Source organism: Ochotona princeps, chromosome X (assembly GCF_030435755.1).
Source record: "Ochotona princeps isolate mOchPri1 chromosome X, mOchPri1.hap1, whole genome shotgun sequence".
Lineage (NCBI taxonomy): Eukaryota > Metazoa > Chordata > Mammalia > Lagomorpha > Ochotonidae > Ochotona > Ochotona princeps.
Genome location: NC_080865.1, coordinates 2630543 through 2654509, shown reverse-complemented (window position 1 = coordinate 2654509; position 23967 = coordinate 2630543). Strand labels below are relative to the sequence as shown.

Below are 23967 nucleotides of genomic sequence, written 5' to 3'. Positions count from 1 at the left end.
AAGGGAGCTATTAAAGGATACAGGGTTTATGTTTGGTGTGATGAAACTGTCCTGCAGATGAATAGTAGTAATGGGTGCATGGCATGCAGTCCGTATTTAATGCTAATTTTCTACTTAGAAATAGTTAAAGTGGTTCATTTTAGATGTGTCTTACCCCAGTATATTAGCATAGGGAAGGCTTCAGCCGAGCAATATGGCATAAAGGTACACTGGTTTCTTTGTCCTCTCAAAAGGCAATGCGGGGAGCCCCGTATGGTAGCGCCCAGTCCCTTGAGCCATCCACCATGGTGAGCTCCCCAGGGTCCCCGTTGTCTGGCAGGTGAAGTGAGGAGCCCGAGGCCGGAGCTGAATCTGGCCCTGAGAGTGGGATCAGCGAGGCTCACCTGGGGTCTCTATCGCCCGGTCAAATGTAGGGCCCTCTAAGGATCCTTTAAGGAGGCGGCCTCGTGCCGAGGCGTAAGGCTGCGCCCCATGCAGCCAGTGCGCATGTGCTACTGTTGTTGCACCTTGTACGCATGCTCTGCTGTTCCCTCATGCAGTGCGCATGCTCCGTCCCACGACCACGCTCAAGGCCTTCTGCGTAGTGCTCCTCAACTGTGCAGGACTCGTGGAAGGTGGAATAGGTGGCTTCCAGGTGTTCGCCTGGGTTGCTGTGGGCCAATGAGGTTTGGGGTCGCTGCAGGAGATGGGAACTTCGGCGTCTTGTGGTGAGTGTTTGGTCCCAATCTCCTCCCTACCGTATTGGACCCATCTAAAGCCCCTTGGGTGTTGGGGTGAATGTAACGCCCCAGGTGTTGGGATGAGAATAAAGCACTCAAGTGTTGGGGTGACTGTAACACCCCCCCCCCAGGTGTTGGTGGTGAGTGAGATGACCCGGATGTTGGGGTAAGTTGACGCTGCCCAGCTGTTGGAGTGAATGTAATACACCTGGGTATTGGACTGAATGTAATGCACTCAGTTGCTGGGGTGAGTGTAACACGCCCTGTGTTGGGGTGACTGTAACACCCACCAGATGTTTGGGTGAGTGTCAAGTTGCCCAGGGATTGGGGTGAGACTGACACGCCTAGGTATTGTGGTGAGTGTATTGCCCCCTCAGGTGTTGGGGTGAGTGTGACACACTCAGGTGTTGGGGTGAGTGTAACCTGCTCAGGCGTTACATTGAGTGTAACAAGCTCAGGTGTTGGGGTGAGTGTGATGTGCTCAGGTGTAGGAGTGTGTGTGATGTGCTCAGGTGTTGGGGTAAGTGACCCCCACAAGTTTGGGGTTGAGTGTAAATGCTCAGGTGTTGGTGAATGCATCACCCCCAGTTTTTAAGGTGAGTGTAACAACCAGAGTGTTGTGGTGAGTGAGACACACTCAGCTGTTGGGGTGTGTGTAATGAATGTCCCCCTCAGGTGTGGCGGTGATTGTAACATGCTGAGGTGTTTGGGTTAATGCATACCCCCAGGTGTCGGGGTGAGTGTGATGTGCTTAGGTGTTGGAATGCATGTGATCCCCCCCAGGTTTTAGGGTGAGGGTAAATGGTCAGGTGCTGGCGAATGCATCACCTCCAGTTTTTGGAGCAGGTGTAACATTCTGAGGAGTTGGGGTGAGTGTAGCGCCCCCAGGTGTTGGGGTGAGTGCGATGTGTTTAGGAGTTGGGGTGAGTGTGAACTCCCAAGGTGTTTGACTGTGACACCCCCTTAAATGTTGGGGAATAATGTAAACCCCCAGTTTTGGGGGTGAGTGTAACATGCTGAGGTATTGGGGTGAGTGTAAAGCGCTTAGGTTTGGGATGAGTGGAGTGACCCAAGTGACCCAAGTTGGGGTGATGTGACACTCCTTGTTGTTACAGTGTGATGTTTTGTGTTTTGGGATAAATGTGATGCCCCAGGGATGGGGTGAGTTTGATGCCCTGGCTGTTGGGTGCCTTTCTTTTGACTTTCTGGAGGAACGCTTTCTCAAGAGCCTCCCCAGGCAGCTGGGCCCTCCTGGGTAGCAGAGAAGGTTGAGGCAGAGGGGCAGAGGGCAAGTCTTGGGGCAGCGGTGATGGTCCATGTGGGTGTGGTGGACAGAGGGGCTGGGACTGGGCGTGAGCACGGCCAGCTTGCCTTTCCTGTGGGGTGCAAGCAGTGACAGCATCATGCAGGAGAGTTGGGGGGCCTCTGGCAGGGGCTCGTAACTCCCGGGATTCCGTGTCCCTGTCAGGGAGGGCCTGCGGTGCCTGCGTGCTTCAGGAGTGCAGAGGCCCATGGTGCTGCAAGTGTATGGAGGCCAAGCTCAGGGTGAGAGAGCCAGGTCATCCCCCATGGGCCTCTGAGCAGGGGTTGATGCAGAGTCCGGTGCTTGTGGGGCCACTAGCAGCCGCCTTGGGCTAGCCAGGGCCAGCCAGGGCCAGCCTTGGGCCAGCCGGGGCCAGCCAGGGCCGGCCAGGGCCAGCCAGGGCCAGCCAGGGCTGGTGTGGCAAGCAGTCAGCCCCTGCAGCCCTGAACACCCCAAATCCTCAGGCCGCCCTGGGCAAGTACGAGGACAGCGGGGCACGGGGTCCAGGTCTGGAAGTCCAGGGAGGTGGGAGAGAAGGCATGGCAGGGTGGTGGCCCTGGGTAGGGGCTGAGTGCAGGGGGCCCGGAGGAACGTGTTCCCGTTACACGTGGACCCCACGCAGACTCTGGCAGAAGCCACCCATCTCCACATGGCTCAGGGGGTGGGGAGAGTGTCTGGGCCCCTACAGGCAGAGCTTGGCTTAGTGTGCTGCATACCCCTCCTTAGTGTGCTGCACGCCTCACTTCAGTGTGCACTGCACCCCCTCAGTGTGCTCCATGCCTGCTCCTCAGTGTGCTGCACACCCTGACCCAATGTGCATACGCCTCCACCTCAGCATGCAGCACACCCCCTCCTCAGTATGTTTCACGCCCACACCTCAGTGCACATTTGCCCCCACCTCCGTGTGCTTCATGCCCCACCTCCGTGTCCTGGATGCCCCCCGTCCAGTGTGCACCACACCCCTTCCTCATGCGCAATGCCTCCACCTCAGAGTGCTGCATGCCCCTACAGCTTTTCCTGTGACTGCCTTGGCAGTTTGCTCTGTGCTGGGTTCCCCCTGGTAGACAGAGGGTGCATGCTCCCTGTAGGTCCTGCACAGGCCAGGTGGGATCCAAAGTCACACCCCACAAACACACACTTCCTGTGGGGAGAGACTCTGGCTTGGAGGCTGCGTGGTCCGGGCCTGCTTTCTGCCCACCAGAATGGGATCCCGGGTACCTGGGTGCTCAGGGCTCCAGGAGGCTCACAAGCCCAAGGGTCTGACCCACAGGGCGTCAGACTGGCCAGCCCTTCCTGTGCTCCCCTGCTGTGCCCTCACTCCCTCATCTGTGCCCTGTTCCTGCCCCAGGTCCTCAGCCCCTGCCAGGGAAGCAGCCCCGTGGCCTTGCTGTGAGGTGGCCCAGGTGCCATGTGGCCTGGGATCAAGAGTGCTGGGTAGTGCCTGGGACAGTGAATGGCCTCCAGTCATGGTGGGAAACAATAAAAGGCAGGTGACTGGGGAGAGACACATCACAGCATGATATGCTCAGTGTGGAGGGACCAGTGGCAGCTGTGGGGCCAGTGAGAGGCAAGAGGCAGGATACTGAGCAAACAGCACATGCCCATCATGCAGGTGATTTCCTGTGCGCGCAGCTTCCTTGGAGTCACCTCTAGCAACTCCATCGTGCCTTCTTCCGGGTGTTCTCAGAAGAGTAGCTACCCCTCAGAGGGTAGGCCGAGTTGTGAGGTCAGTGATAGTAAGAGTGCACTTAAGTACAGATTTCTTTCTGATAAACCCAAGAGTGTTTGAGGTATGAGAGGCTGAACCTTTGGCAGTAACTTTGTTGAAATTTTCACTAGAGCTTTTTTTTGAAGTTTACTTATTTATGTGAAAGTCAGATTTATATAGAGAGAGGGAGAGACATCTGCCAACTTACTGTTCAATCCCCTGCTAGCCAAGAGCTTCCCCCACGTCTCCCATGTGAGTGCAGGGGCCCAAGTGCTTGGACCGTTTTCTGCTCCTTTTCCCAGGCAAGTAGTAGGAGGCTGGATCAGAACTGTCGCGGCCATTACTCGAACAGACACCCATCTCAGATGCCGGTGTCACAGGCAGCAGCTAAATGTGCTGCACCACAGTGCTGGCCCCTCAAGAGAGTTTTCTAATGACCACCGTGCCCGCTTGCTTTCTCAGAATCGAGTTGCCAAGGGTTCAAGTCCAGACAGGTGACAGAGTACTGGGCATTCCCGAGCTGCATTTGAAGCTACAGACTCCCCATTCAACCGGCCTCCGGTTCATAAAACTCTGGGTTGCACGGGAGGGCAGAGTCCCCTGGGACCGTCGTGCTGGGCCCTGTGAAAAGGCAGGGTAGTGGGGACTGTCCCCCACCCGGCCAGAGGCCCCCAAGGAGGACATGCATTGTGTGAACACGTTGCATCTGTGTCCCCAGCACAAACAGGCAAGGGTGAGACGCAGGTCGGAGTTGTGCACCTGCACAGTCAGTGTGGCCCACATGGCGGAACAGGTTACCCCTCAGGTCCCTAAGGAGCCTCTGCTGCCCTCTGCCCCAGCTGTAACTTGGAGAGTGAGCCAGTGGATGGGAACTGTCTTTTTCCTCTCTTTGCTTCTCTGTCTCTTTCTGTCTGTCAAATAAATAAAGTACAAATTACATATGCATATACATTTTCATAATATGTGTTTCTTTTTTTGAAGATTCATTTATTTTTCTTAGAAAGGCAGATTTACAGAGAGAGGGAGAGATGGAGTGTCAAAAAGCTGCAATGGCCGGAGCTGCAGTAGTGTGAATGCAGGAGTCAGGAGCGTCTTCTGGGTCTCCCCTGTGGGTGCAGGGGCCCAAAGTATTGTGCCAACCTGTGCTGCATTCCCAGGTGATAACGGGGGAGCTGGATCAGAAGTGGAGCTGCCAGGACTCAAACTGTGCCCCATCTGGGATGCTGACACCACTAGTTGAGCGTTAGGCTGCCACAGCACCACGTTGGTCTCTATGCTTTTCCTTTTTAGAGTGTATTTTCACTTTTCACCCAAGAGAAGAGAGATGTGTTCATGGCAGTCAGTGCATGGAGCTGGTGTGGCATAAAAGGCTCGAGGCCTGACTGCTCCACCTCTGATCCAGCTCCCTAGATATGGCTGGAAAGCAGTGGAGGATGGGATACATGCTTGAGCTGCTGTCCCGGACGTTTCTGACTCCTGATTTTGGCCTGGCCCAGCCCTGGCTGTTACAGCCATAGGGGAGCGAACCAACAGGTGGCATATCTCTCAGTCTCTGTCTCTCCTTCTCTCTCGTAGCTCCGCCTTTCCAGCAAATGAAATAAACCTCTAATAAATGATAGACAAATGGAATCAAAACTCCAGGCATGGTGTGGGTGCTTTACAGCATTTAATTCTTAGACTCTCTGGGGGAGGTGCTGTTCAGATTCATGTAGGATTCTGTGCTGTTCTCTAGGGACTGAAAGGAGGGAGGCAGGGGCCACTCCTGTGACAGAGCAGGTAAAGCCACTGCCTGTCGAGCTGGCGTTCCTTATGGGCGTTGGTGTGAGCCCTGGCTGCCGCACCTCTGATCTAGTTCCCTGTCAGTGGCCTGGAAAAGCAGCAGCAGATGGCTCAAGTCCTTGGGCCCCCGCACCTGTGTGGGAGACCTGGAGGAGGCTCCTGGTTCTGGACTAGCCCAGCACCAGCGGTTGCTGTCGTATAGGAAGTGCAGCAGCACACAGATACACCTCTGGCTCCCCCACCCTCTGTGTGATTCTGCTTTTCAAATTAATTAGTTAATGGCTTTAAAAAGAGATGTATTTATTTTTATTGGAAAGGCAGATAAGATTGACGGAGAGCAGGATAGACAGATCTTCCATCCACTGGGTCACTGTGTGAGGGGCCATGATGGCTGGAGCTGAGCCGACCTGAAGCTAGGAGCCAGGGACTTCTTCCTGATCTCCCACACAGTTGCAGGGTCTCAAGGCTTTGGGCCGTCCTCTGCTGCGTTCCCAGGCCTCAAGCAGGAAGCTACATGGAAAGTGGGGCAGTCAGGACATGAATCAGCACACATTCTGGACCACAGCACTTCCAAGTTGAGGATTTAGCTACTGATCCATTGCACCAGGCCCAATTAAGAAATGTTTTTTATTGTCCCATATAAGATACTGGACTCTATGTTTGGTATACGCTTGCAATGGGGAAATCTCAACTGAACTTGAGCTGTGGTTATGCAACAAGGTGGAGGAATCCACCATGGTGGGAGGGTTTGGGGAGGGGTGGGGAGAACCCAAGTATCTATGTAATTGTGTCACATAATACAATGTAATTACTGAAGTTAAATAATAAATAATTAAAAAAAAAAAAAGATGTTTTTTAAAGTTTTGTTTTGGGAGGCGGATGGGGGCTATTGACAAGGAGTTCTAGTGTCAGGCAAAGTGGTTGAAGTGCTAAAAGGGAGAAGAGGAAGGCTGCTGTGGGGTCCCAGGAGAGCGTCTCATCCTTGCCAAGGGGCTGAGGAATAGATTTGGCTGGACCATTATTAGAACAGGTGGGGTACTGGAATAGGGCCTCAAGGACGAGGCTGGTGAGGAATAACAGCGAGAATAGGAGCGCATGGCCCTGTGCTATGGCGGGTTGCTAGGAGGGTTCAGGTGTGGCTCTGCTGCTAGCATTGTAGGTTTGAGCAGCATCAGTGCTGCCAGGCTCAGCTTTGTCGTCTGTGAAAGGGACGCGCCAACGTGGACTTCTTAGGACGGCTAGGGGTAGGAGGCTTGGGGCGAGTTGCGGTGGGCACTCGGTGAATCGTGTTATGCAGAAACGAAGCCGGTAGCTTTATGGAGAATGGTGTGGAGCGAGGGCGGGGTGGCTGAAGTCTAGGGTGGCAGGGAAGAATGGGTGGGAGTTGTTAGGCTCCCACTTGGCCAGTTTGTTTGCTTTGGGATCTGTTCCCGAAGCCAGAGGTGGATGTGTGCACTTGCCAACGCTGAACACCCTAGACAGTCCAAGCTGACTTCTGTTTCGCTACAGATGGTAAACAAACATGCTGTGCTCCGCGTGAGGAGCGTTTTGTGTTTGGGCACGCACTTCCATGTGTACATGCATGTGAGGGCGGGCCTACGCATAATATACATGTGTATATATTTGGCACTACTTTGGAACCCCCGGCCCCACCTCCAAGGCGCCACAGTTGAAACATCTGACGCCACCCCTAGTCACGCAGATGTAGGGGGCGCCACTGCGCAGGCGCTGAGCCCACACAGGCAAGGAGCTGGGCATCCCGCCTCCCTCTCACCTCACGTTGGGCGGGGTCGCCTCCTGTGTGCCCCTGGCGCCTCCCTCTGGCGTCGGGCGGGGTCGCCTCGTGGACGCCCTTGGCGCCTCCCTCTCACTTCGAGAGCAGACGCCTCGCCTCGTGAGCAGGACCCAGTTGCTGCTCAGCACCCTGGGCCTCAGTCGCTTGGGCTCTGGCGCCTCACGATGTCTGAGCAGGGTAAGGGAGCCTCTCCTCAGCTGCCCCTGCTAGTTTCTGCCTCGGGTGAGGTGCTGGTGGCACCAGTAGAGGGTCGCCCCGACGGGTTAGCTGGTCGCTGGCGGGGGGGGGGGGTGCTCTCTCTCTCATGACGGGGAGCCCTGTACCGGCTGTCAGTCCAGGGCGTTTCGGGGGTTCTAGGCGTGTTAGCGCTCGCCACTCGACGTGCTGCTTGGGCTCTGGGCGTCGGGCTCTGGGCGTCGAGTTGGGTTTGGGCTTCCCTGGGCGCGAGGCGACGTCGGGCTGGCAGGTTGTGAGGAGTGCTGAGGCGAGGAGCGCCCCGGGATCGAGTGGGGCGCCGGGCAGCAGCTTTGAGGTGAACCGGGTTAGGGCTGGCGGCCTCCCGGCACCGTAGCTCATTCCAGTGCTTAGGGCGTCTGGGCGGCCGGGCCGTTGGAGATGGTTCTGGGATTTTCGGCGGTGCCAGGAATGGAGCTGGTCCCAGGCCCGCGCACCTCCGGGAGGCTTGTGGTGACCTGGGGCTCTCGGGGCGGCGTCTGTCAGCGGGAATTGAAAATACGGTGCCCCGGTGGTTAGGGGCGGTTGTAGGGGCTTGCGGCGGAGGGGTTTGTGCTTTGGAGGGCTCTTGGGACCCAAACCCTCGAGGTGGGCATAGGGCTCGTGGCGCCCCTTGCTTTGTTTTGAGGGTTTATTTATTTTAGTTGGAAAGGCAGATTTACGGAGCGAAGGCGAGACAAAGACAAAGATCTTCTGTCCGCTGGTTCACTCCCCAAGTGGCCACGACTGCCAGAGCTGAGCCGACCCGAAGCCAGGAGCCAGGAGCTTTCTCCAGGTCTCCCACGTGGGTTCAGGGTCCTTAGGCTTTGGGCCGTCCTCCACTGCCTTCCCAGGCCACAAGCAGGGAGCTGGATGGGAAGCGGGGCTGCCGGGATTAGAACTGGCGCCCATATGGGATCCTGGTGTGCGAGGGAGGATTATCCAGTGGAGCCAGGATCGAAGGAGGTGATTTTAGGGCTCATGGCTTCTCGGCCCGACTTTGCCCTGAGCTCCTGAGTAACTGGGGCTCCAGGTGTAACTGCTAGTGCTGCTGGTGGCTTCCTGGCTTACAGGGTTCAGGGCTCTGGGAAGGCGGCCTCGGAGTGGCGAGCTCACCTGAGAGATGGCGCCTTGTTCCCCGGTGTGTGCGCCAGCTCTTTCTGGAGCCTGGGCTGTGGCGGTGTGGCGGGCGGGAGGGGCGGCCATTTTGCCTCGCCTGGTCTTGGAGAGTAACTTCTAGACACGCCTGTGGAACTTTGCCCCCTGCCTCTCGTGCAGCCCTGCAGCGTGGTCCTCAGCAGGGACGTGCTGGGCCTCTGGAGAGGGGGTGGGGCGAGGCGGGGAGGGAATGTGCTGTGTTTTCCACCAAAGCAACATCAGCAGCCTGGGGGATGCCATGTTCCAGCTTCGAATTTCAGCAGCTCCCACGTGAGATTCCCAACACCTGTCCCTGCTCCATGGCCCCCTCCACGCAGGCAGCCTTTGAGAGCTGACCATCTCCTGCGTGGTCCTCTCAGCCCTGTTTTACTTGAGGGAACTGAGTGAAGAATTAGGACCAAGACTCACGGATTTTCACAGTTTGCAGTTAAAAGATCAGGAGTTGATTCCTAGAATGTGTTTTGGGCTTGAGATGTGCGTTTCGAAGCCTTGCTGCTGACCCTCTATGACCAAGCGCAGACAGTAGGATGGTGGTATTTTAGGAAAACAGGTTTTTTTTAGAGGTCTTTCATTCGTCACTGGGAAGTGCCCCTCTATGAAGAGCTCCATTTGTTTGTCAACCATCTCATTTTCCCTTGTTTTTGTTAAACCCGAGTGGGCAGGGGCCAGGGACCCCTCGCCCCACGACGAACGGAGCCCTCCGGCAGACACGAGATAGGAGACCAAGAGATGCAATCATGCATGAGGCAAGGTTTATTTCACACGGGCTCGTGGGCGCTCCTGCTTGATCTAGTAAGGAGTCGCCCCGAGCCGCACAAGCTGGGTCTTTTTATAGGATATGGGAAGCAGGAAGCGGGGTTACAGAAGCAGATGCATAGCTACAGGGATCCCATTGGCACCTTTAAGTCACACAAGGCTATGATTGGTACAGGAGCTGCCCTTGCTCAAAGCAGTCTTCAAGAATGACTCAATGTCTGAGAAATGGAAACTTATCTTTCTTTTGTAAAATAGAAACTTGGGAAACTGAAGCTTACTGTTCCTAGTTCTTGGAAAGCACCCAACGGCTCCTAGCTCTCTATCTTGCAAGGTCTTCTACCGCTCCTTATCTCACAAGGTCTTCTGCCTGCAGGCATCCTATTGACCCTTTTTCTGCTGGAGCTAAATTTGGGCTCTACATTCCCCCCTTTTCTTTTGGGCATGAGGCAAATCATTGACTCAAGTTGCTTCTTGTTCTGGCCTGAGGGCTTGATACTGGTTTGTTAGTATAGAAGTCTGGATCACTGACAATCTTTCTCTCATGAACCATACTAGTCTATTGATAATATATGGCCCAATGGCAAAAACAGAATGATGAGTGGTCCCAGTAGTGAAGAGATTAAGGTAGTCAGCCAGGGTGAGCGGTTAAACACTCCTTCGAACCAGCCCTATTGGGCCTCAAATTCTCTCTGTCTCTGGTCTAGTCTTTTTCTCAGTTTATTTAATGTTTCAGTAACTATGCTTGTCTGATCCATATAAAAACAACACTTTTCTTTTAGGGCAGTGCACAATCTTTCTTTTTGAGGAGTGGTCTGCTTACGTGACTTGTCAGGTGTCTTGTCGGGTGTCACGTAGACTGTCAGGCCTGGAGTTTACACAGTTTTTAGCCAAGTTATTAGGGCAGAATCATAAAAGGCAGAGAATATTTAGGTTCTTTATTTTTCATTCATTTTTTAGTAGTTAATTAAATATCTGATTTAATAATACTTATTAATACAATTAACAATGTATAAGCATCGTTGAAAATACTAATATTTAAGAATCTTTTAGTGTTAAGATGTTACATGTATACGACACAGTTCTGTCAGGAACCGGAGACTTGAACTGTCAACTGTTAAGGGAAACGGGACGTCGTTGTCCGCTCTTGACTACTTCCTGCTGAAAATGGGCGCAGCCGAGTAACAGTAATAGTAGGGGGGCCTATTTAATGGTTTCTGATGGAAGGCAGAAGTCATCAGGTGCTCGAGGCACAGTCTGGCACATGAAAGTCTTTTTTTTTTGTTGAAGTCTAGATAACAAAACATAACATCAGTTTTAATACTTGAGCTTTAGAGCTTAGATGTAAGAGAATTGTTAGGTTTTAACCTTTGTTTTACTCAATTATAAAACTCTTTTTGAGCTGTATAAATAGTTGACCTAGATTAATTAGAAGGCACAGTAACAATATAAGGATTAGTATATATCATCAGGATATAAGTCCGCTACAGGACATGTAAATGCAAGCTGACTTTTTGGAAATTATTGCATAGGTAATGTCTACCACAGTTATTAGAGGAAGGTAGAGTTTACTTTTAATTAAACCTGGAATGCATGGCAGAACTCTGGTGGGGCCTCTTTCAGGTTGTGAAACCACTGTAGCACTAATGAGGGGGCACAAACCCACATTATTCTACTAAACAAGGGCCGAGGCGACCTTTATTTTAGTTTGTATACCAAGCGGAGTCTAAAAAAAAGGTTTTTTCAGATTTACAAATCACTACTTAAAAAAATCTATGAATATTAATAATATATCTTTTTAGTATAACTCCGAAGATAGAGGTCCTGCATGGGAAGTCAGTACACAGTGACTCTAACGAGTTTAACAAATTAACACTCTTATGTGTGACATCAGTGATCACCTGAGGCTCCTGACACACGATGCTTAGGCTGTGGAAGCTTCTTCAATCCACAACACTCCCAGGATTCTTTAGACAAGGCCATATACAAAGTGGAAGTTCTCTCCTCCATTGAGAGAAGAGCACAACCATCTTCGATGGCTGCTTCTTTGCACAGGGGCGTGGACCACTGAGGTTCTTCACGGAGGGACAGTCTTCGCAGCAGTGTCCTGGCTTTCCACACCTGATATGTTTGTTTTCATGCTGGCTCTTCTGTCAGACCAGAATGCCTTTGGGTTGATTCTGAGGCCACTGAGTGTTACTTAAGATTGTCAGTCTATGAGTCTGCTGTAAGAACCGTTTCCCATGTTGGAGCATTTTTAACACTACCTGACATCTAAATTATCATTGAACACTTATATATATATATATATATATATATATATATATATATATATATATAGCCATGCATTTTACCACTTAGTTCATGGGGATCTGGCATTCCATGACGATTTGAAACTGTGCCTTTAGCAGTAAGTCTATTTGAATGCATACAGAACTATTTAGTTGAACAGACTTTGTAGATTCTGAGAAAACAGGAACAGACATAATTCTCCAAGAACTTAATTATGCATCCATATATTATTTTCTAAAGAATTTAGCTTTACAATTTTTATTTGTGAACATTTTCATTTATAAGTCAATTAAAATAGACTTCACAGCTTTTCACATAAACGTGCACATGTATATCAGATAACACACACATTATGAAACAAAACAGCTTTTGTAACAGTTACTTGAAAATTCTCTTAAGTGTTTTAAAGTGACTAGTTATTTAGAATTACATCTTGCTCTTTCTTTAACAAAAGTACTCTTTTCATAACCTTCTTACCAAGAACACATTCTCAGGTTCACAACCAGCGCTTTCATCTGGCAATTCTCTGGATCTATATTTTGAAACATTTAAAACTCTAAACTAAAACATTTTCAAAACAAAAACAGGTTAATGTTTAAATACAATTGCTTTTAGGCAATCTTTAATTATTTTTCATATATAACTAACTCATCAATACATTTTAAAACACAAACCCGCTTCAGAACCAGAAGCGGTTACCTCCTTTTAGTTGATTTGGGAAGTTCCCTCTTTTTTAAATGAAGGCAGAGACAAGGTCAAGGTTCTAAAGTCCCAATTTTTTTTTCCAAAGGCCAGGCTCCAAGCTTGCCTCTTTTTTTTTTTTTCTTGGGCTGATAGGCCTGGACTATCTTCTTATTTTCTGTTTTACTGAAGTCAAGGGCATTGAAGAACTTCTGACAAGAACTTTTGACTTTTGTTTCAATTCTGTTGCTTTAAAAAGGTTAAATATTTAGAAGATTATATACAATATAGACAACTTTATTATACATCCTTTAAAAACTTTTTGTTTTCTTGTAAGGCAAAATTTTAAAAACCGTACTTCTTTATAAATAAGAACACAGATAACTTATAACCTGAATCAATTTTGTGATTAAAAACATTTTGACCAATGGACATAAACATCAATACACATTCTTTGTAACCATGTAAATATCCATCACTTTATAGAACATATGAAGCAACCAACTTTGCATAATTTTATAACATTGTGAGAATATAATCTAGATTGTTTCAAATAGGAACTGAATTATCTAAATTTTGTCTCTTTCTTTGAGAGTTCCATGGATCCTATGGAATTCCCAAAGTCAGGAGAACTGAGCATGCTGACAAGTAGGTCAGATCTGATCTGAGTTACAACACTAGAAACCAGTGCCAACTTTTAAGACCAAAAAGTAGCAAAGAACATTGTAAAACCCTGAGAGTTTATTACTGAAATCACTTGCCATAATATAAAAACTCTGATAAGGCACATGAACCCATTACTAATATCAGTAAAATACACTACAAAAGGCACATAGGATTTTACACTCCTAGTTAGAGGCAGAGACCACCCTAGAAAAGGAACCAAAATCTCTCAGACTAGAAAGAGTTAAATTAACTGAAGAGCTTGCTCCCGCCTAGGTTTTGTTGCCTAGAAATCACACTTTGGTCAACCAGCAGTACTCCAAAGCTGTGGGAGCCTTCCCAGGCATTTAATTCAAGCCTAAAATAAAAACAGGGCTACAAACAAGGACACATAGTACACATCCAATTTAGGCCTGCAAATATACAAATTTTCACAGTAAATCAATTTTCACTTGGACCGGTTTACTTTACACACTTTTCCACACATTTACCACTCCTCTAGATTTGGATCTTTAACCTGTAAAATAATGGGTAGATGAAAAGTTCTCTCTCGTGGCCATCCGACATCGAATGATGGCCATTCAGCCGCACAAAGGGTCATCCATTTTTTTTTTTCACATCCATGGAGAGGCTATGACCCCGGTCATGGATCTCACTCCAGTGATCTAGGGAGAGACTCAGGGGAGTTGTGACCTTTTGGCCCATTTTAACACATGCACACTACTTGCTTATCAAACTTTACACACTACAGGCAACATACACAGGCCTTTTTTTTTTTTTTACACACACACCCAGTGTACTTATTTATACACATACAGCGCGCTTACTCACTCACACAGCGCCGGCGCCTCCACAGAGTACACGGGGAGTTCAACCCCCGACAACAAATGCACCAAAAACAACAACAACAACAACAAAAAGGAAGAAAGATGTGGCCACCACACGAAGCCCAAAGGCTTCCAAACGAAGCCCGAAGGCTTCCAATCCCACGGGGCGTCCCCCGGGGTGGAGAGAGAGAAGTCCGAAGAGTCCGTCAACTCCTTCTCTAGTCTCCCAAACGCCTCATCAGAGGCCAAACGGCCACCACACGAAGCCCAAAGGCTTCCAAACGAAGCCCGAAGGCTTCCAAATGAAGCCCGAAGGCTTCCAATCCCACGGGGTGTCCCCTGGGGTGGAGAGAGAGAAGTCCGAAGAGTCCGTCGACTCCTTCTCTAGTCTCCCAAACGCCTCCTCAGAGGCCAAACGGATCCGTCAGAAAAAGAGCAAAGACCAAGTCTCACAATATCACAAAGAGATCACCAAAAACCAAATCTCACAATATCACGAAGAGATCTCCAAAAACCAAGTCTCACAATATCATAAAGAGAAACAACAATAAGAGACAACAGAAAGCGATTGACTGCAGTCACAGCCTTACCTCCTGTTGGCCAGCTGTCCCTGGGTCTGGAGGAGGGTCCTCAAATCTAATCTCATCTCGGTGGGACCTCCAAATGTTAAACCCGAGTGGGCAGGGGCCAGGGACCCCTCGCCCCACGACGAACGGAGCCCTCCGGCAGACACGAGACAGGAGACCAAGAGATGCAATCACGCATGAGGCAAGGTTTATTTCACACGGGCTCGTGGGCGCTCCTGCTTGATCTAGTAAGGAGTCGCCCCGAGCCGCACAAGCTGGGTCTTTTTATAGGATATGGGAAGCAGGAAGCGGGGTTACAGAAGCAGATGCATAGTTACAGGGATCCCATTGGCACCTTTAAGTCACACAAGGCTATGATTGGTACAGGAGCTGCCCTTGCTCAAAGCAGTCTTCAAGAATGACTCAATGTCTGAGAAATGGAAACTTATCTTTCTTTTGTAAAATAGAAACTTGGGAAACTGAAGCTTACTGTTCCTAGTTCTTGGAAAGCACCCAACGGCTCCTAGCTCTCTATCTTGCAAGGTCTTCTGCCACTCCTTATCTCACAAGGTCTTCTGCCTGCAGGCATCCTATTGACCCTTTTTCTGCTGGAGCTAAATTTGGGCTCTACATTTTCTGAGTTGGAACACTTTCTTGCCGCAGCTTGCCACATATCCAGAAGCCCAGCTCAAGGATGAGCTTTTTTGCCGTTTCAGTCCAGATGCTAGACCATGTACCAGCTCTGTAAATCTTCCTACAGAAAGCATTAATGCAAATAAAGAATACTTTTTCTGTTCTTTCTAAGGTCCTGAGGTTAGCAGATATCTGTAGAATCCACTTTTCTACGTATGAGTGTCTCTGTGTACATACATGGAAAAGATTGATGTATTTGTTTTGCTTGTTGGTTTTGTAGCCCATGATTCACATTAGAACTGAAGTGTTAAGAGTTCTTCTGAGCTGTGATTATCAGTCAGTACTGGGTTGGTAAAGATTGTTCATCATATGATGTTGGGAGGGGTTCAGTCAGAATTGTGAAACCGATTAAGTTTGACATCGGCACTTGCTTAACACAAACTGTTTTCCTTTTTGAGGTCCATTTTCAGACTTTGAAGATGTATGCTATGCCTTTAAGACCTTAGTTGATACTTGGGATGAACAGGGTAAACACCCTAACCCAAAACTGTAAATAGGAAATGCTTAAAAACAGATCTACCACTTTGGGACCAGTGTTGTGGTGTCGTGCCCGCGACACTGTCATCCTGCAGGTGCTCGAATTCATGTCACAACTGCCCCATTTCCTATCCAGCTCCCTCTCAGTGGCCTGGCAGAAGCAGCAGCAGCTGGCCCAGGGCTTTGCGCTCCTGCCACCCATGTGGGAGCCTCAGTAGAAGCTCGATGCTCCGGCCTGGCCACTCTGCAGGTTTCTGCGGAGTGCACTAGCAGATGGTAGATCTTTCTCTCTCTGTCTTTGCCTTTCTGCCCCTGTAACTCTTTCAAATAGGCAAACATTTTTGAAAAGATTCAAAGCTATTTGAGGATTATGGCAGCTTTTTTAAAGGTTTTTAATTTTGCATCTCTGGATTAGGGATCCTCAACAGTGATGTCTGTGCAAATATTCCAGAATGCATGAAGCTCCCAAGTCTGAAGTGCTTCTGGGGGCCAGGATTTTAGATAACCGTTTTTCCTTTCAGAGCCACATTTTGAAAGACTGATCCTTTAGGTAGAAATGCATTTGATTGATCGGTAAGTGGTAGAGTTGTCATAGGGGTATCCTTAGGCCAGAATTGTTAAAGTAGTGTCCATTGTGCCATATTCCCTCCTTACCTTGTCTTACCTTTTGTCTCCTTTTGTTCATGTGTGCAATTTTCCTAGTGCCTTGAAGACACATTAAAATGGGCTGTCTTCCTGCTTTCTGGGATGGTTAGAGAGATCTGGTGAGACCAGAATAAATGGAACCTAAACATATTCCTGGAAATGCTTTTAACTCTTCAGTATGATTTCAGCAGAAATAAGAGTATTTCATAATGAGGCTTGAAAAATTCCCGAGAATATCAATTAAAGCAGTGTATATATTTTTTAAAGCAGTACAGGAAGAAAGGAATGGAAAGAATACCATCAAACGTTGTGCTCAGTCACCGATTCCTTACATCGTGCCCGTGTCTCCTAAGCGTTCAGTGATGAACATCAATGTCTCTTCAGGTAAATAGCATTCACTGGTACCCAGATTGAGAAGGAAAGTTCCTCTGTCACCACATGGGTATGCTCTTGGGAGGGGTTGTATTGTGGAGAGTAGGGAGGTGCATTTGTCCAAATAAATGTGGCAGTTACCTACAAATCTGTAACATGGAAAATAAGAATAAAAAAGGAACTAATCCAGATTGTTCTGCAACAGATTAAGCTGAGCCAATATGAGCAATCCCAAAGATGTCCAGCAGGCATCTTAGCAACTAGACCAAACTATTTCTCTTTTCATTCTATTTTCCATGAACTTGATAGGTGATGTCACAGAATGAATTTGGGTTTCAGGACAGTATGAGTTAGTGCAAATGGCAAGGAGGGGATGGTCAAGTACTTTCTTTTAAGAGATTTGTGGTTTGTATGGCACGAGTTAGGCAAACTGTTGGAGCTGAGATCCCCTCCTTGCCAAGTACTTGAGCTGTAAGTCTGCTGAAGAGCACCACATTTGTCCTTTTGCCTATAGAAGAGCTGTTGTCCACCAAGGGAGGTGACACGTCCAGAGCGGAGGAGCCTCCAGAAAAAGGAGTGGACACTTCACTGACTTCTGGAAATTCTCTGATTTCTGCGGGTGGAGATTCTACCCATACTGGTACTGCAGTCTGCAAGATGATGTCTGAAAATGTGCCAGATGTGTCGAGTTCGCAAGCAGTCGGGAACAACTCCTCCGCCAAAAGCAGTTCCCAGGAGAATGAAATCCAGATGCAGAGGAAAAGTGAAGGTATAGTAAACACCCCTTCCAACCACCCAGGAGAAACAATGATTTGCAACCAATTTCTGCGTCTTTCCCTTGCAGTTTCTAAGCCCAACAGCCCCTGAGGTTGTATCACTTGGGAGATAGTCTTGCCCGAGTGTGGCAGGCATGTCTTCCCCTTGTTACAGCACTGTCAGGGCCAAACCATTATGACTGTTCTAGTCCTCATGAATCCACAAAACTGTCTCTAGGGACCTGGATCACCCACCATGTCACTGAACAACTTTCTGTTTTAGTGGTTCTTGAGAAGTTATATCTTGTCATTTTGGGGTACTGCTGGAACTCACAAGCCTGCCATGACTCTCGGGACTAGAAAGAAGCATTTGTCTCCTTTCTGGTGTACTCTTTGCTTGATCTCCCTGGAGAACTGCCTGGGCTCTAGCCTGTATTTGACTCCTATGTTAGGGCCTCACATCATTTCCACATCCTCTGTCATTCCCCCAGTCCCACTAGAGAGTCTTGGCATGACAACCAGGGCAGCATCTTGATGCCACTCGGAAGGAGCCAGAACAGTTTGCCAAGTGCAGAAATGGCTACTGCCTACATCACCTTTTTAAGAATTGAGCATCTAAGAGAATGAGGGTGCAAGTAAGTGTTCTGTGCTTTTTCTCCAGGTAAGCATCGTGGCAAGGATGAAGAGTGACGGTGGTAGGAATCACGTAACCCCACTGCCCTTCGTTGTTGATGTTATCTCTGGGCAGCCACACTACTGCACGTACTCTGTGACATGTTTTTCTACAGCTATCATTTCTTTATATAGTTTTATGTAGTGTATTCCATAGTACTTGTTACATGTTATTCAAAACAAAAATATACCAGATTGATGAGAGAGGTGATAAATTCATAAAAATGTAAGTTAGAGCTATGATTAGGCTTGCTACTCACCCGTCAATTTTATGTAGTGTTGTTGAGTTAAAAGGAGATGATTTTTGTCTAAATTATCAAAATTCCTTTGCGGAGGATGGTCTGCACCATCATGATTTCTACCTAGCTTCATACAATCTAGCAAATTTCTTTTCCTTACGTTTTTTCTTCTGACACGTAGAAGGAGGGCATGATTCAGTAAAATAGGTATTATTTTATGTCTAAGTTGTGATGCTGGAAAGACAATTGTGATATCTATACAAGAAGAATTATTGTGAGCCTTTTTATATTCTGGTTTTTATTTTTTGTTTTTGGATGTGTGGTGGTTTTTTTCTCTTTGCCCTATGTTTGGTTGAATATGCAATATGTTCCTTAAATGCCCAGTTCCTGGATGATAGGACATCAAAGACCATGACTTTGGCTCATTGGCACAAAGAACCCATGATGTTTTTGTTGATGGTCCATGGCTAGACGAGTGCTTATTCCTAGAGAAGTATAAAACTGCCTTTGGTTACCACACACTGATTTGAGGGACTCTGTTACTCTGGTGCAGTAATTGAAGACTTGTGAAAATGCAAAGATATTTAAGTGCAAGTTATTTAACAGCATAGCCCAAACCTGCTGATTTCTGAGCCCTGAGATTTTCTCATGGCTCCCTTTCCTTTAGCAACATAAGCCTTCAAGCAGAGCCTCAATAGTATAATAGTAAACATGAAAGAGGGATTAACTAAAATATTAAGGGTATTTGACCTATCTCATAAGAAAATCATTTCTTCAAAATTCAGATAAGTATTTAGCCATAAACAATAATAGCCTAGAGAGTGAAAGTGATGCAAAAGCTATCTATGTTGAATACATGGGCGCGATTTGGAAAAATAACTACTTTGTTTATGAAAGGTAATAGGTTATGGAAATTCATTGGTTAGAGAGTACAGATTGAAGCAATTACGAAGCTATATATTACAAGAATTTCCATTGTAAGTGAAGTTAACCATATCCAGACCAAGAAAGAGACAAAGAGGGGGATTGAGAAAAATCATTGGAATAAGAGTAAGTTAGATTTGACCAACCTACTTATATTCAAGTAACATGTTTTGTTATATTTACTTAAGAACATGGAAAACTGAATGCTCATTCTGTTTTATTACTTCCTGAAGCAGATTTTGTCCTTTGGGGAAGGTCAGATAGGACACGCTTGCATGGTTCTCTTTACAATCTTTTAATATAGACTTACACTTACTTACTTACTTACTTACTTACACTTACACTTACACTTACAGTTAGAATCCTGAATGCCTACTTGTATACGCAATAGAAAGTTCCAAGAATGAAGCTGTTATTTCCTATGTCTTTCAGGGAAATAACCAGGTCAAGTATGATTTGTCTTTTTTTCTCCTTCCCATTGAAGCTGCAAGTCCCACAACTGTACCAGATGCCAGTACCCCAAAACACGGCTTATCTAAGGACCCTTCCACGTGGTCTGTGGATGAAGTCATCCAATATATGAGAACCAAAGATCCTCAAATACCAGCTCCCATCACTGACCTCTTCAGGATACACGTAATGTATCTTTTGACTCAGCTTTCCTGTCAGAATGTCTTCGAGTGTTCAAGTGATTTTTCTAAAGATCCTTCAATTGCGTAGTGAACAAATCCTATCGAGGGATCTTTCCATAAAAGACAAAGGTTGTTTGGCCCATTGGCGGGCCCTTAGATGATGAGTTCCTGGCCCGTTCTGTGACCGGGCATTCAAGTGGTCCCTGCACTAACCAGCCTCAGGCTCTCAAGAGCCGAGCAATGAGCCTTGTTACTCCCAGTTGGGCCACCCTTGTGTGGTGGCAGGTGCAGCCACCCTCCCGGCTCTCTGCCCAGCCTCAGACCAGACGCAGGAGGGGGGATGCCCACGAGCTCCCAGGGGGTGACCTCCTTGATAGTATATGCAGAAAACCCAATGTTGTGTAAAATCCAGCGCAGCTTTTAACCAGGCGCTCAGTGGATACCAACTAATAATGCTTCTGTGAGATAAATTGGTTAATTAGGGAAATAAGGACTTTTAGAGGAGGATGCCTTGTGACTGTTGAGTGATATTTTCATGGTGTTGTTTCAGCGAGTCAAATTAGTGGTCTGTCTGATGGTGCCGTTTCAGTGTGTTGAGAAAATCATCAGTTAGTTTTAGCATCCAACTAGCTGTAGACACTTAACTGCATAGCACATGTACAGTTTGTAAAGCTGCTGATATAGTCCCAGCTATTCCCAGAAAGCTAATGACCCTCTGAAATGCTTTCTACCATTCATAGCGTTTGACCTTTTGTCATAATTTCATTCAACAAGCTAGTTAAAGCCAGAGCATTTTTCCAAACATACTATATTGACGTTCCCTTTTCTCAGAATTTGAAGTAGATTTAAAAATTATGAATTGATATTTCACCTTGCAAATTAGATTAACAGTTCTGAGGACTCTCATTCAGAAAATATGTCTAGCATGCAAATCTATAATATGCGTGTTATGATAAACATAACACTATAGGAAAGTATTATTAATGTTTATGATATTCTTTTCTCTGTAGGAAATCGATGGGAAGGCTCTGTTATTACTGAAGAGTGAAGTCATGATGAAATATATGGGGTTGAAGCTGGGCCCAGCATTAAAGCTATGCTATTACATTGATAAGCTGAGAGAAGGAAGATACAGTGACAAAAATACTTAAGTTTAGAGTTGAGATAATTCTCAGGAGTATTGCTAAAATGTTTAATTTAAAATGTGAAGTTTTTGTTTCATAGAAATTTCCTATAAAAGTATTTGCTCAGAATTAAAAATTAGGGTAACAGTCCAATTTTTAACAGAAGTTTTTTTTTTGTTGTTGTTTTTTACTGCTTTAAGAACTATTTAACATCTTAGGATTAACATATTCAGACTGGCAGTCTGTCCTTTACCTTACTATTTTTGCTGTACAGATATGCTTCACGCAGTGAACAGAAGAGACCTTTTACCTTTGTTCCATGTCTGTGTCTAGAACCAAACAGCTAAATCCCAAAGGGTAGGATATCAGGGATTGGCAACATCTGTAATTACAATTCAGGAGAATTTTTCCTCAGAAGAAAATTTAAAGATGTGCCCATAAATATCATCTCGTTCTCACATGTTTTCCCTACCTGATTCTGCAGTGTCTGTTCATGTTCTACCAATTTCTAGAAAGATACTAGCCGTAGATATTATTTTCCTTCCTGTTATCATTCCTGCGTGTGTTTTGTTCATATATAAAGGAAATAAGCCAGCTTATAAATGTCCATAAGTATTCTTACCAGGTTTTGATCCAGTTTTAAAGTTATAGCATAGAAAGGATGATCCTTTTATGTTGGAAGTATTTATACCACAAGGGCAGTTTGGTTGGAGTATGATTACATTTTTCCAACAAAAGATACATATTTTAAAGCTCCCCATTTTTTAAATGCTTGGGCAGGAAGTAGGCGTTTATTTCTCATATTTCTATGTGAAGATACCTGTGTCCCAATTTATAAAAGATATATATTTTATTGTATTGTTTATTCCCCATACAGACCTTTTACCATATTTATATATTGTTCTATACTTGTAGGAATACACACAAGTAAATCTTTTCTCTTTGAGTTTAATATGGCACTTTGCACTGCCACAGAGGTGATGATGAGCTATGTATATATTAGATGCTTGTATTTTGTTAAAAAAAAAAAAACAGCAGAAAGTGCAAATTGTTTGTGATCACCAGTACCTCTCAACTTAACTCTTCAGGGGATGGGAACCGATCTGTAGATTGGTTTCCGTACAGGGAAATTCTCTGTCCTATGCAATGTTTCTGATCGATGTGCTTAGTTCTGAGCCATATGTCTGCCTCACTTGAAAGATGCCATTAATTCTGACTTACTGTTTTAGGCTTTACCGTTTAAGTTAGGAGTTTCAAGGGGAAGTGGTGCTACGTGTGTACTGTTACTAGTCTGTATAATGTTGATGTTATGTTGATAAGCTACCAGAAGCAGTTATAAAAATATTAGCCATTTGTTGCAAAGGCCAATAGTGTGTTCACCAGGGGCAAGACTGTGCATTTTAGTTTTAGAAAACCAAACACATGTTAGACCTGAGAGCAACTATTTTTAGAGGATCATTCATGTGTGTAATTCCCTATGTGCTGTACCACTTGGTTCTTACTTAAACTTGGTCTTTCAAACTCTTTGTATGAAGATGCTGTGCCCAGCTGAGCAGTCCTCAGGTGTTTGTACAAATACTATGTTTTTCAGTTTTCAGATTTGAAGATATAATAAAATAACTGCAGCCATTCTATCAAGGCCTCCGGTTTTCTTTCATTTATCTTAACCGCTTCACCTGAAGGTCTGAGTTTGTTAGACTTGAATAAAGAGACACCCTAATGAGTTTGTGATTTTTATGTCTAAATTTTGAAGTTTTAAAACCTGCCCCAGTTTCCCTGACAAAGAGTTCCCAGCAGTAGGGGACGGATCTCTTCCTAGGGCATTGGAAGAGACTTCGGGAGGCCTGTCAGAAGACAACTCCAGGGGCTTGCGTTGTAGCATAGGTCTCTTGGGTTTGTGTTCTGGCTGCCTCAGTTCTGACCCAGCTCCCTACTAATGGCCTAGGGAAGGCAGTGGAAGACAGCCCAAGTGTTTGGCGCCCCTGCACCCACATGGGAGGCCTGGAAGAAGCTCCTGGCTGTTGGCTGGCTCGGCACCGCTGATGCCGCCGTCGGAGTGAAGCAGCAGATGGAAGGTGCATCTCCCTAGCTTTCCCTCTCTGCCTTCCAAGTAAATGGATACATCGAAAAGATTTACCTGCTAAGCTACAGTGCCGGCCCAAATAAATCTGCTTTAAAAAATATAGATAGGTTCATTTATTTTTATTGGAAAGGCACATCAGATTCACAGAGAGAAGGCGAGGGAGACAGAGGGCAGACATTCCATCATTTGGGCAACTTCCCAAATGACCACAATGGCCAGACCTGAGCTGATTCAAAGCCAGGAGCCAGGAGCCTCTTCCAGGTCTTTGCTGTGTGTGCAGGTGTCGAGGTTTTGAGCCTTCCTCTAGTGGTTTCCCAGGCTACATGCAGGGAGCTGGATGGGAAGTGGAATTGCGGAGACATGAATAGATGCCCATATGGGATCATGTAGCGTATAAGAAGATTCAGCCACTGACCCTTTGAGCCAGTCCACAACTCTGGTCATTTTCTCATAAATCATTTCATTAAATTGATAGCATTTGGTTTAATGCATGGTATCTATATGTGTCTATGGGGTATAGTGAAACATGTTCATATACAAAGGATAAAGTAAGCTTGGTATCTTTACAGTCTCTTTGTATTTGCATCCGACCGTTCCTTTCATTTCTTCACACAGTGTGTAGTGCATTATTATGTTGCAATGTCCTCAGAATGTAGTGCAAAATTATAACTTGTTAATTTTGAGGGAGAAGGGGTGTATCATTTTCTCAGAACTACATCTGATAAAACAGATGGAACGAGATTGTCTTAAATGAAATCCACAAGCCACAGAAAGATAAACTATATATTGTCTCTTATTTTGGCAGTTAAATAGTCAAGCCAATCTGTGTCACATAATACAATGTAATTAATGAATAAATAAAAAAATAAAAATAAATAAAAAGATAGTCAATCC

The 23967-nt window shown here is 46.5% G+C and overlaps 1 protein-coding gene across 2 annotated transcripts; it reads left to right on the top strand.

Annotated features, from left to right (window-relative positions):
* Positions 1–569: 569 nt before the first annotated feature.
* LOC131478610 (sex comb on midleg-like protein 2) lies at positions 570–22624 on the top strand. 2 transcript variants are annotated; one of them, XM_058659031.1, is made up of 5 exons: positions 570–707; positions 16543–16656; positions 17159–17413; positions 19719–19870; positions 20877–22624. In XM_058659031.1, the coding sequence occupies exons 1-5, from the start codon at positions 686–688 to the stop codon at positions 21015–21017; spliced, it is 684 nt and encodes a 227-aa protein (XP_058515014.1). In that variant the 5' UTR covers positions 570–685; the 3' UTR covers positions 21018–22624. The 2 variants fall into 2 exon arrangements, with proteins under 2 accessions (XP_058515014.1, XP_058515015.1); XM_058659032.1 differs by lacking the exon at positions 570–707 and adding an exon at positions 7369–7481.
* The last annotated feature ends 1343 nt before the right edge of the window (positions 22625–23967 follow it).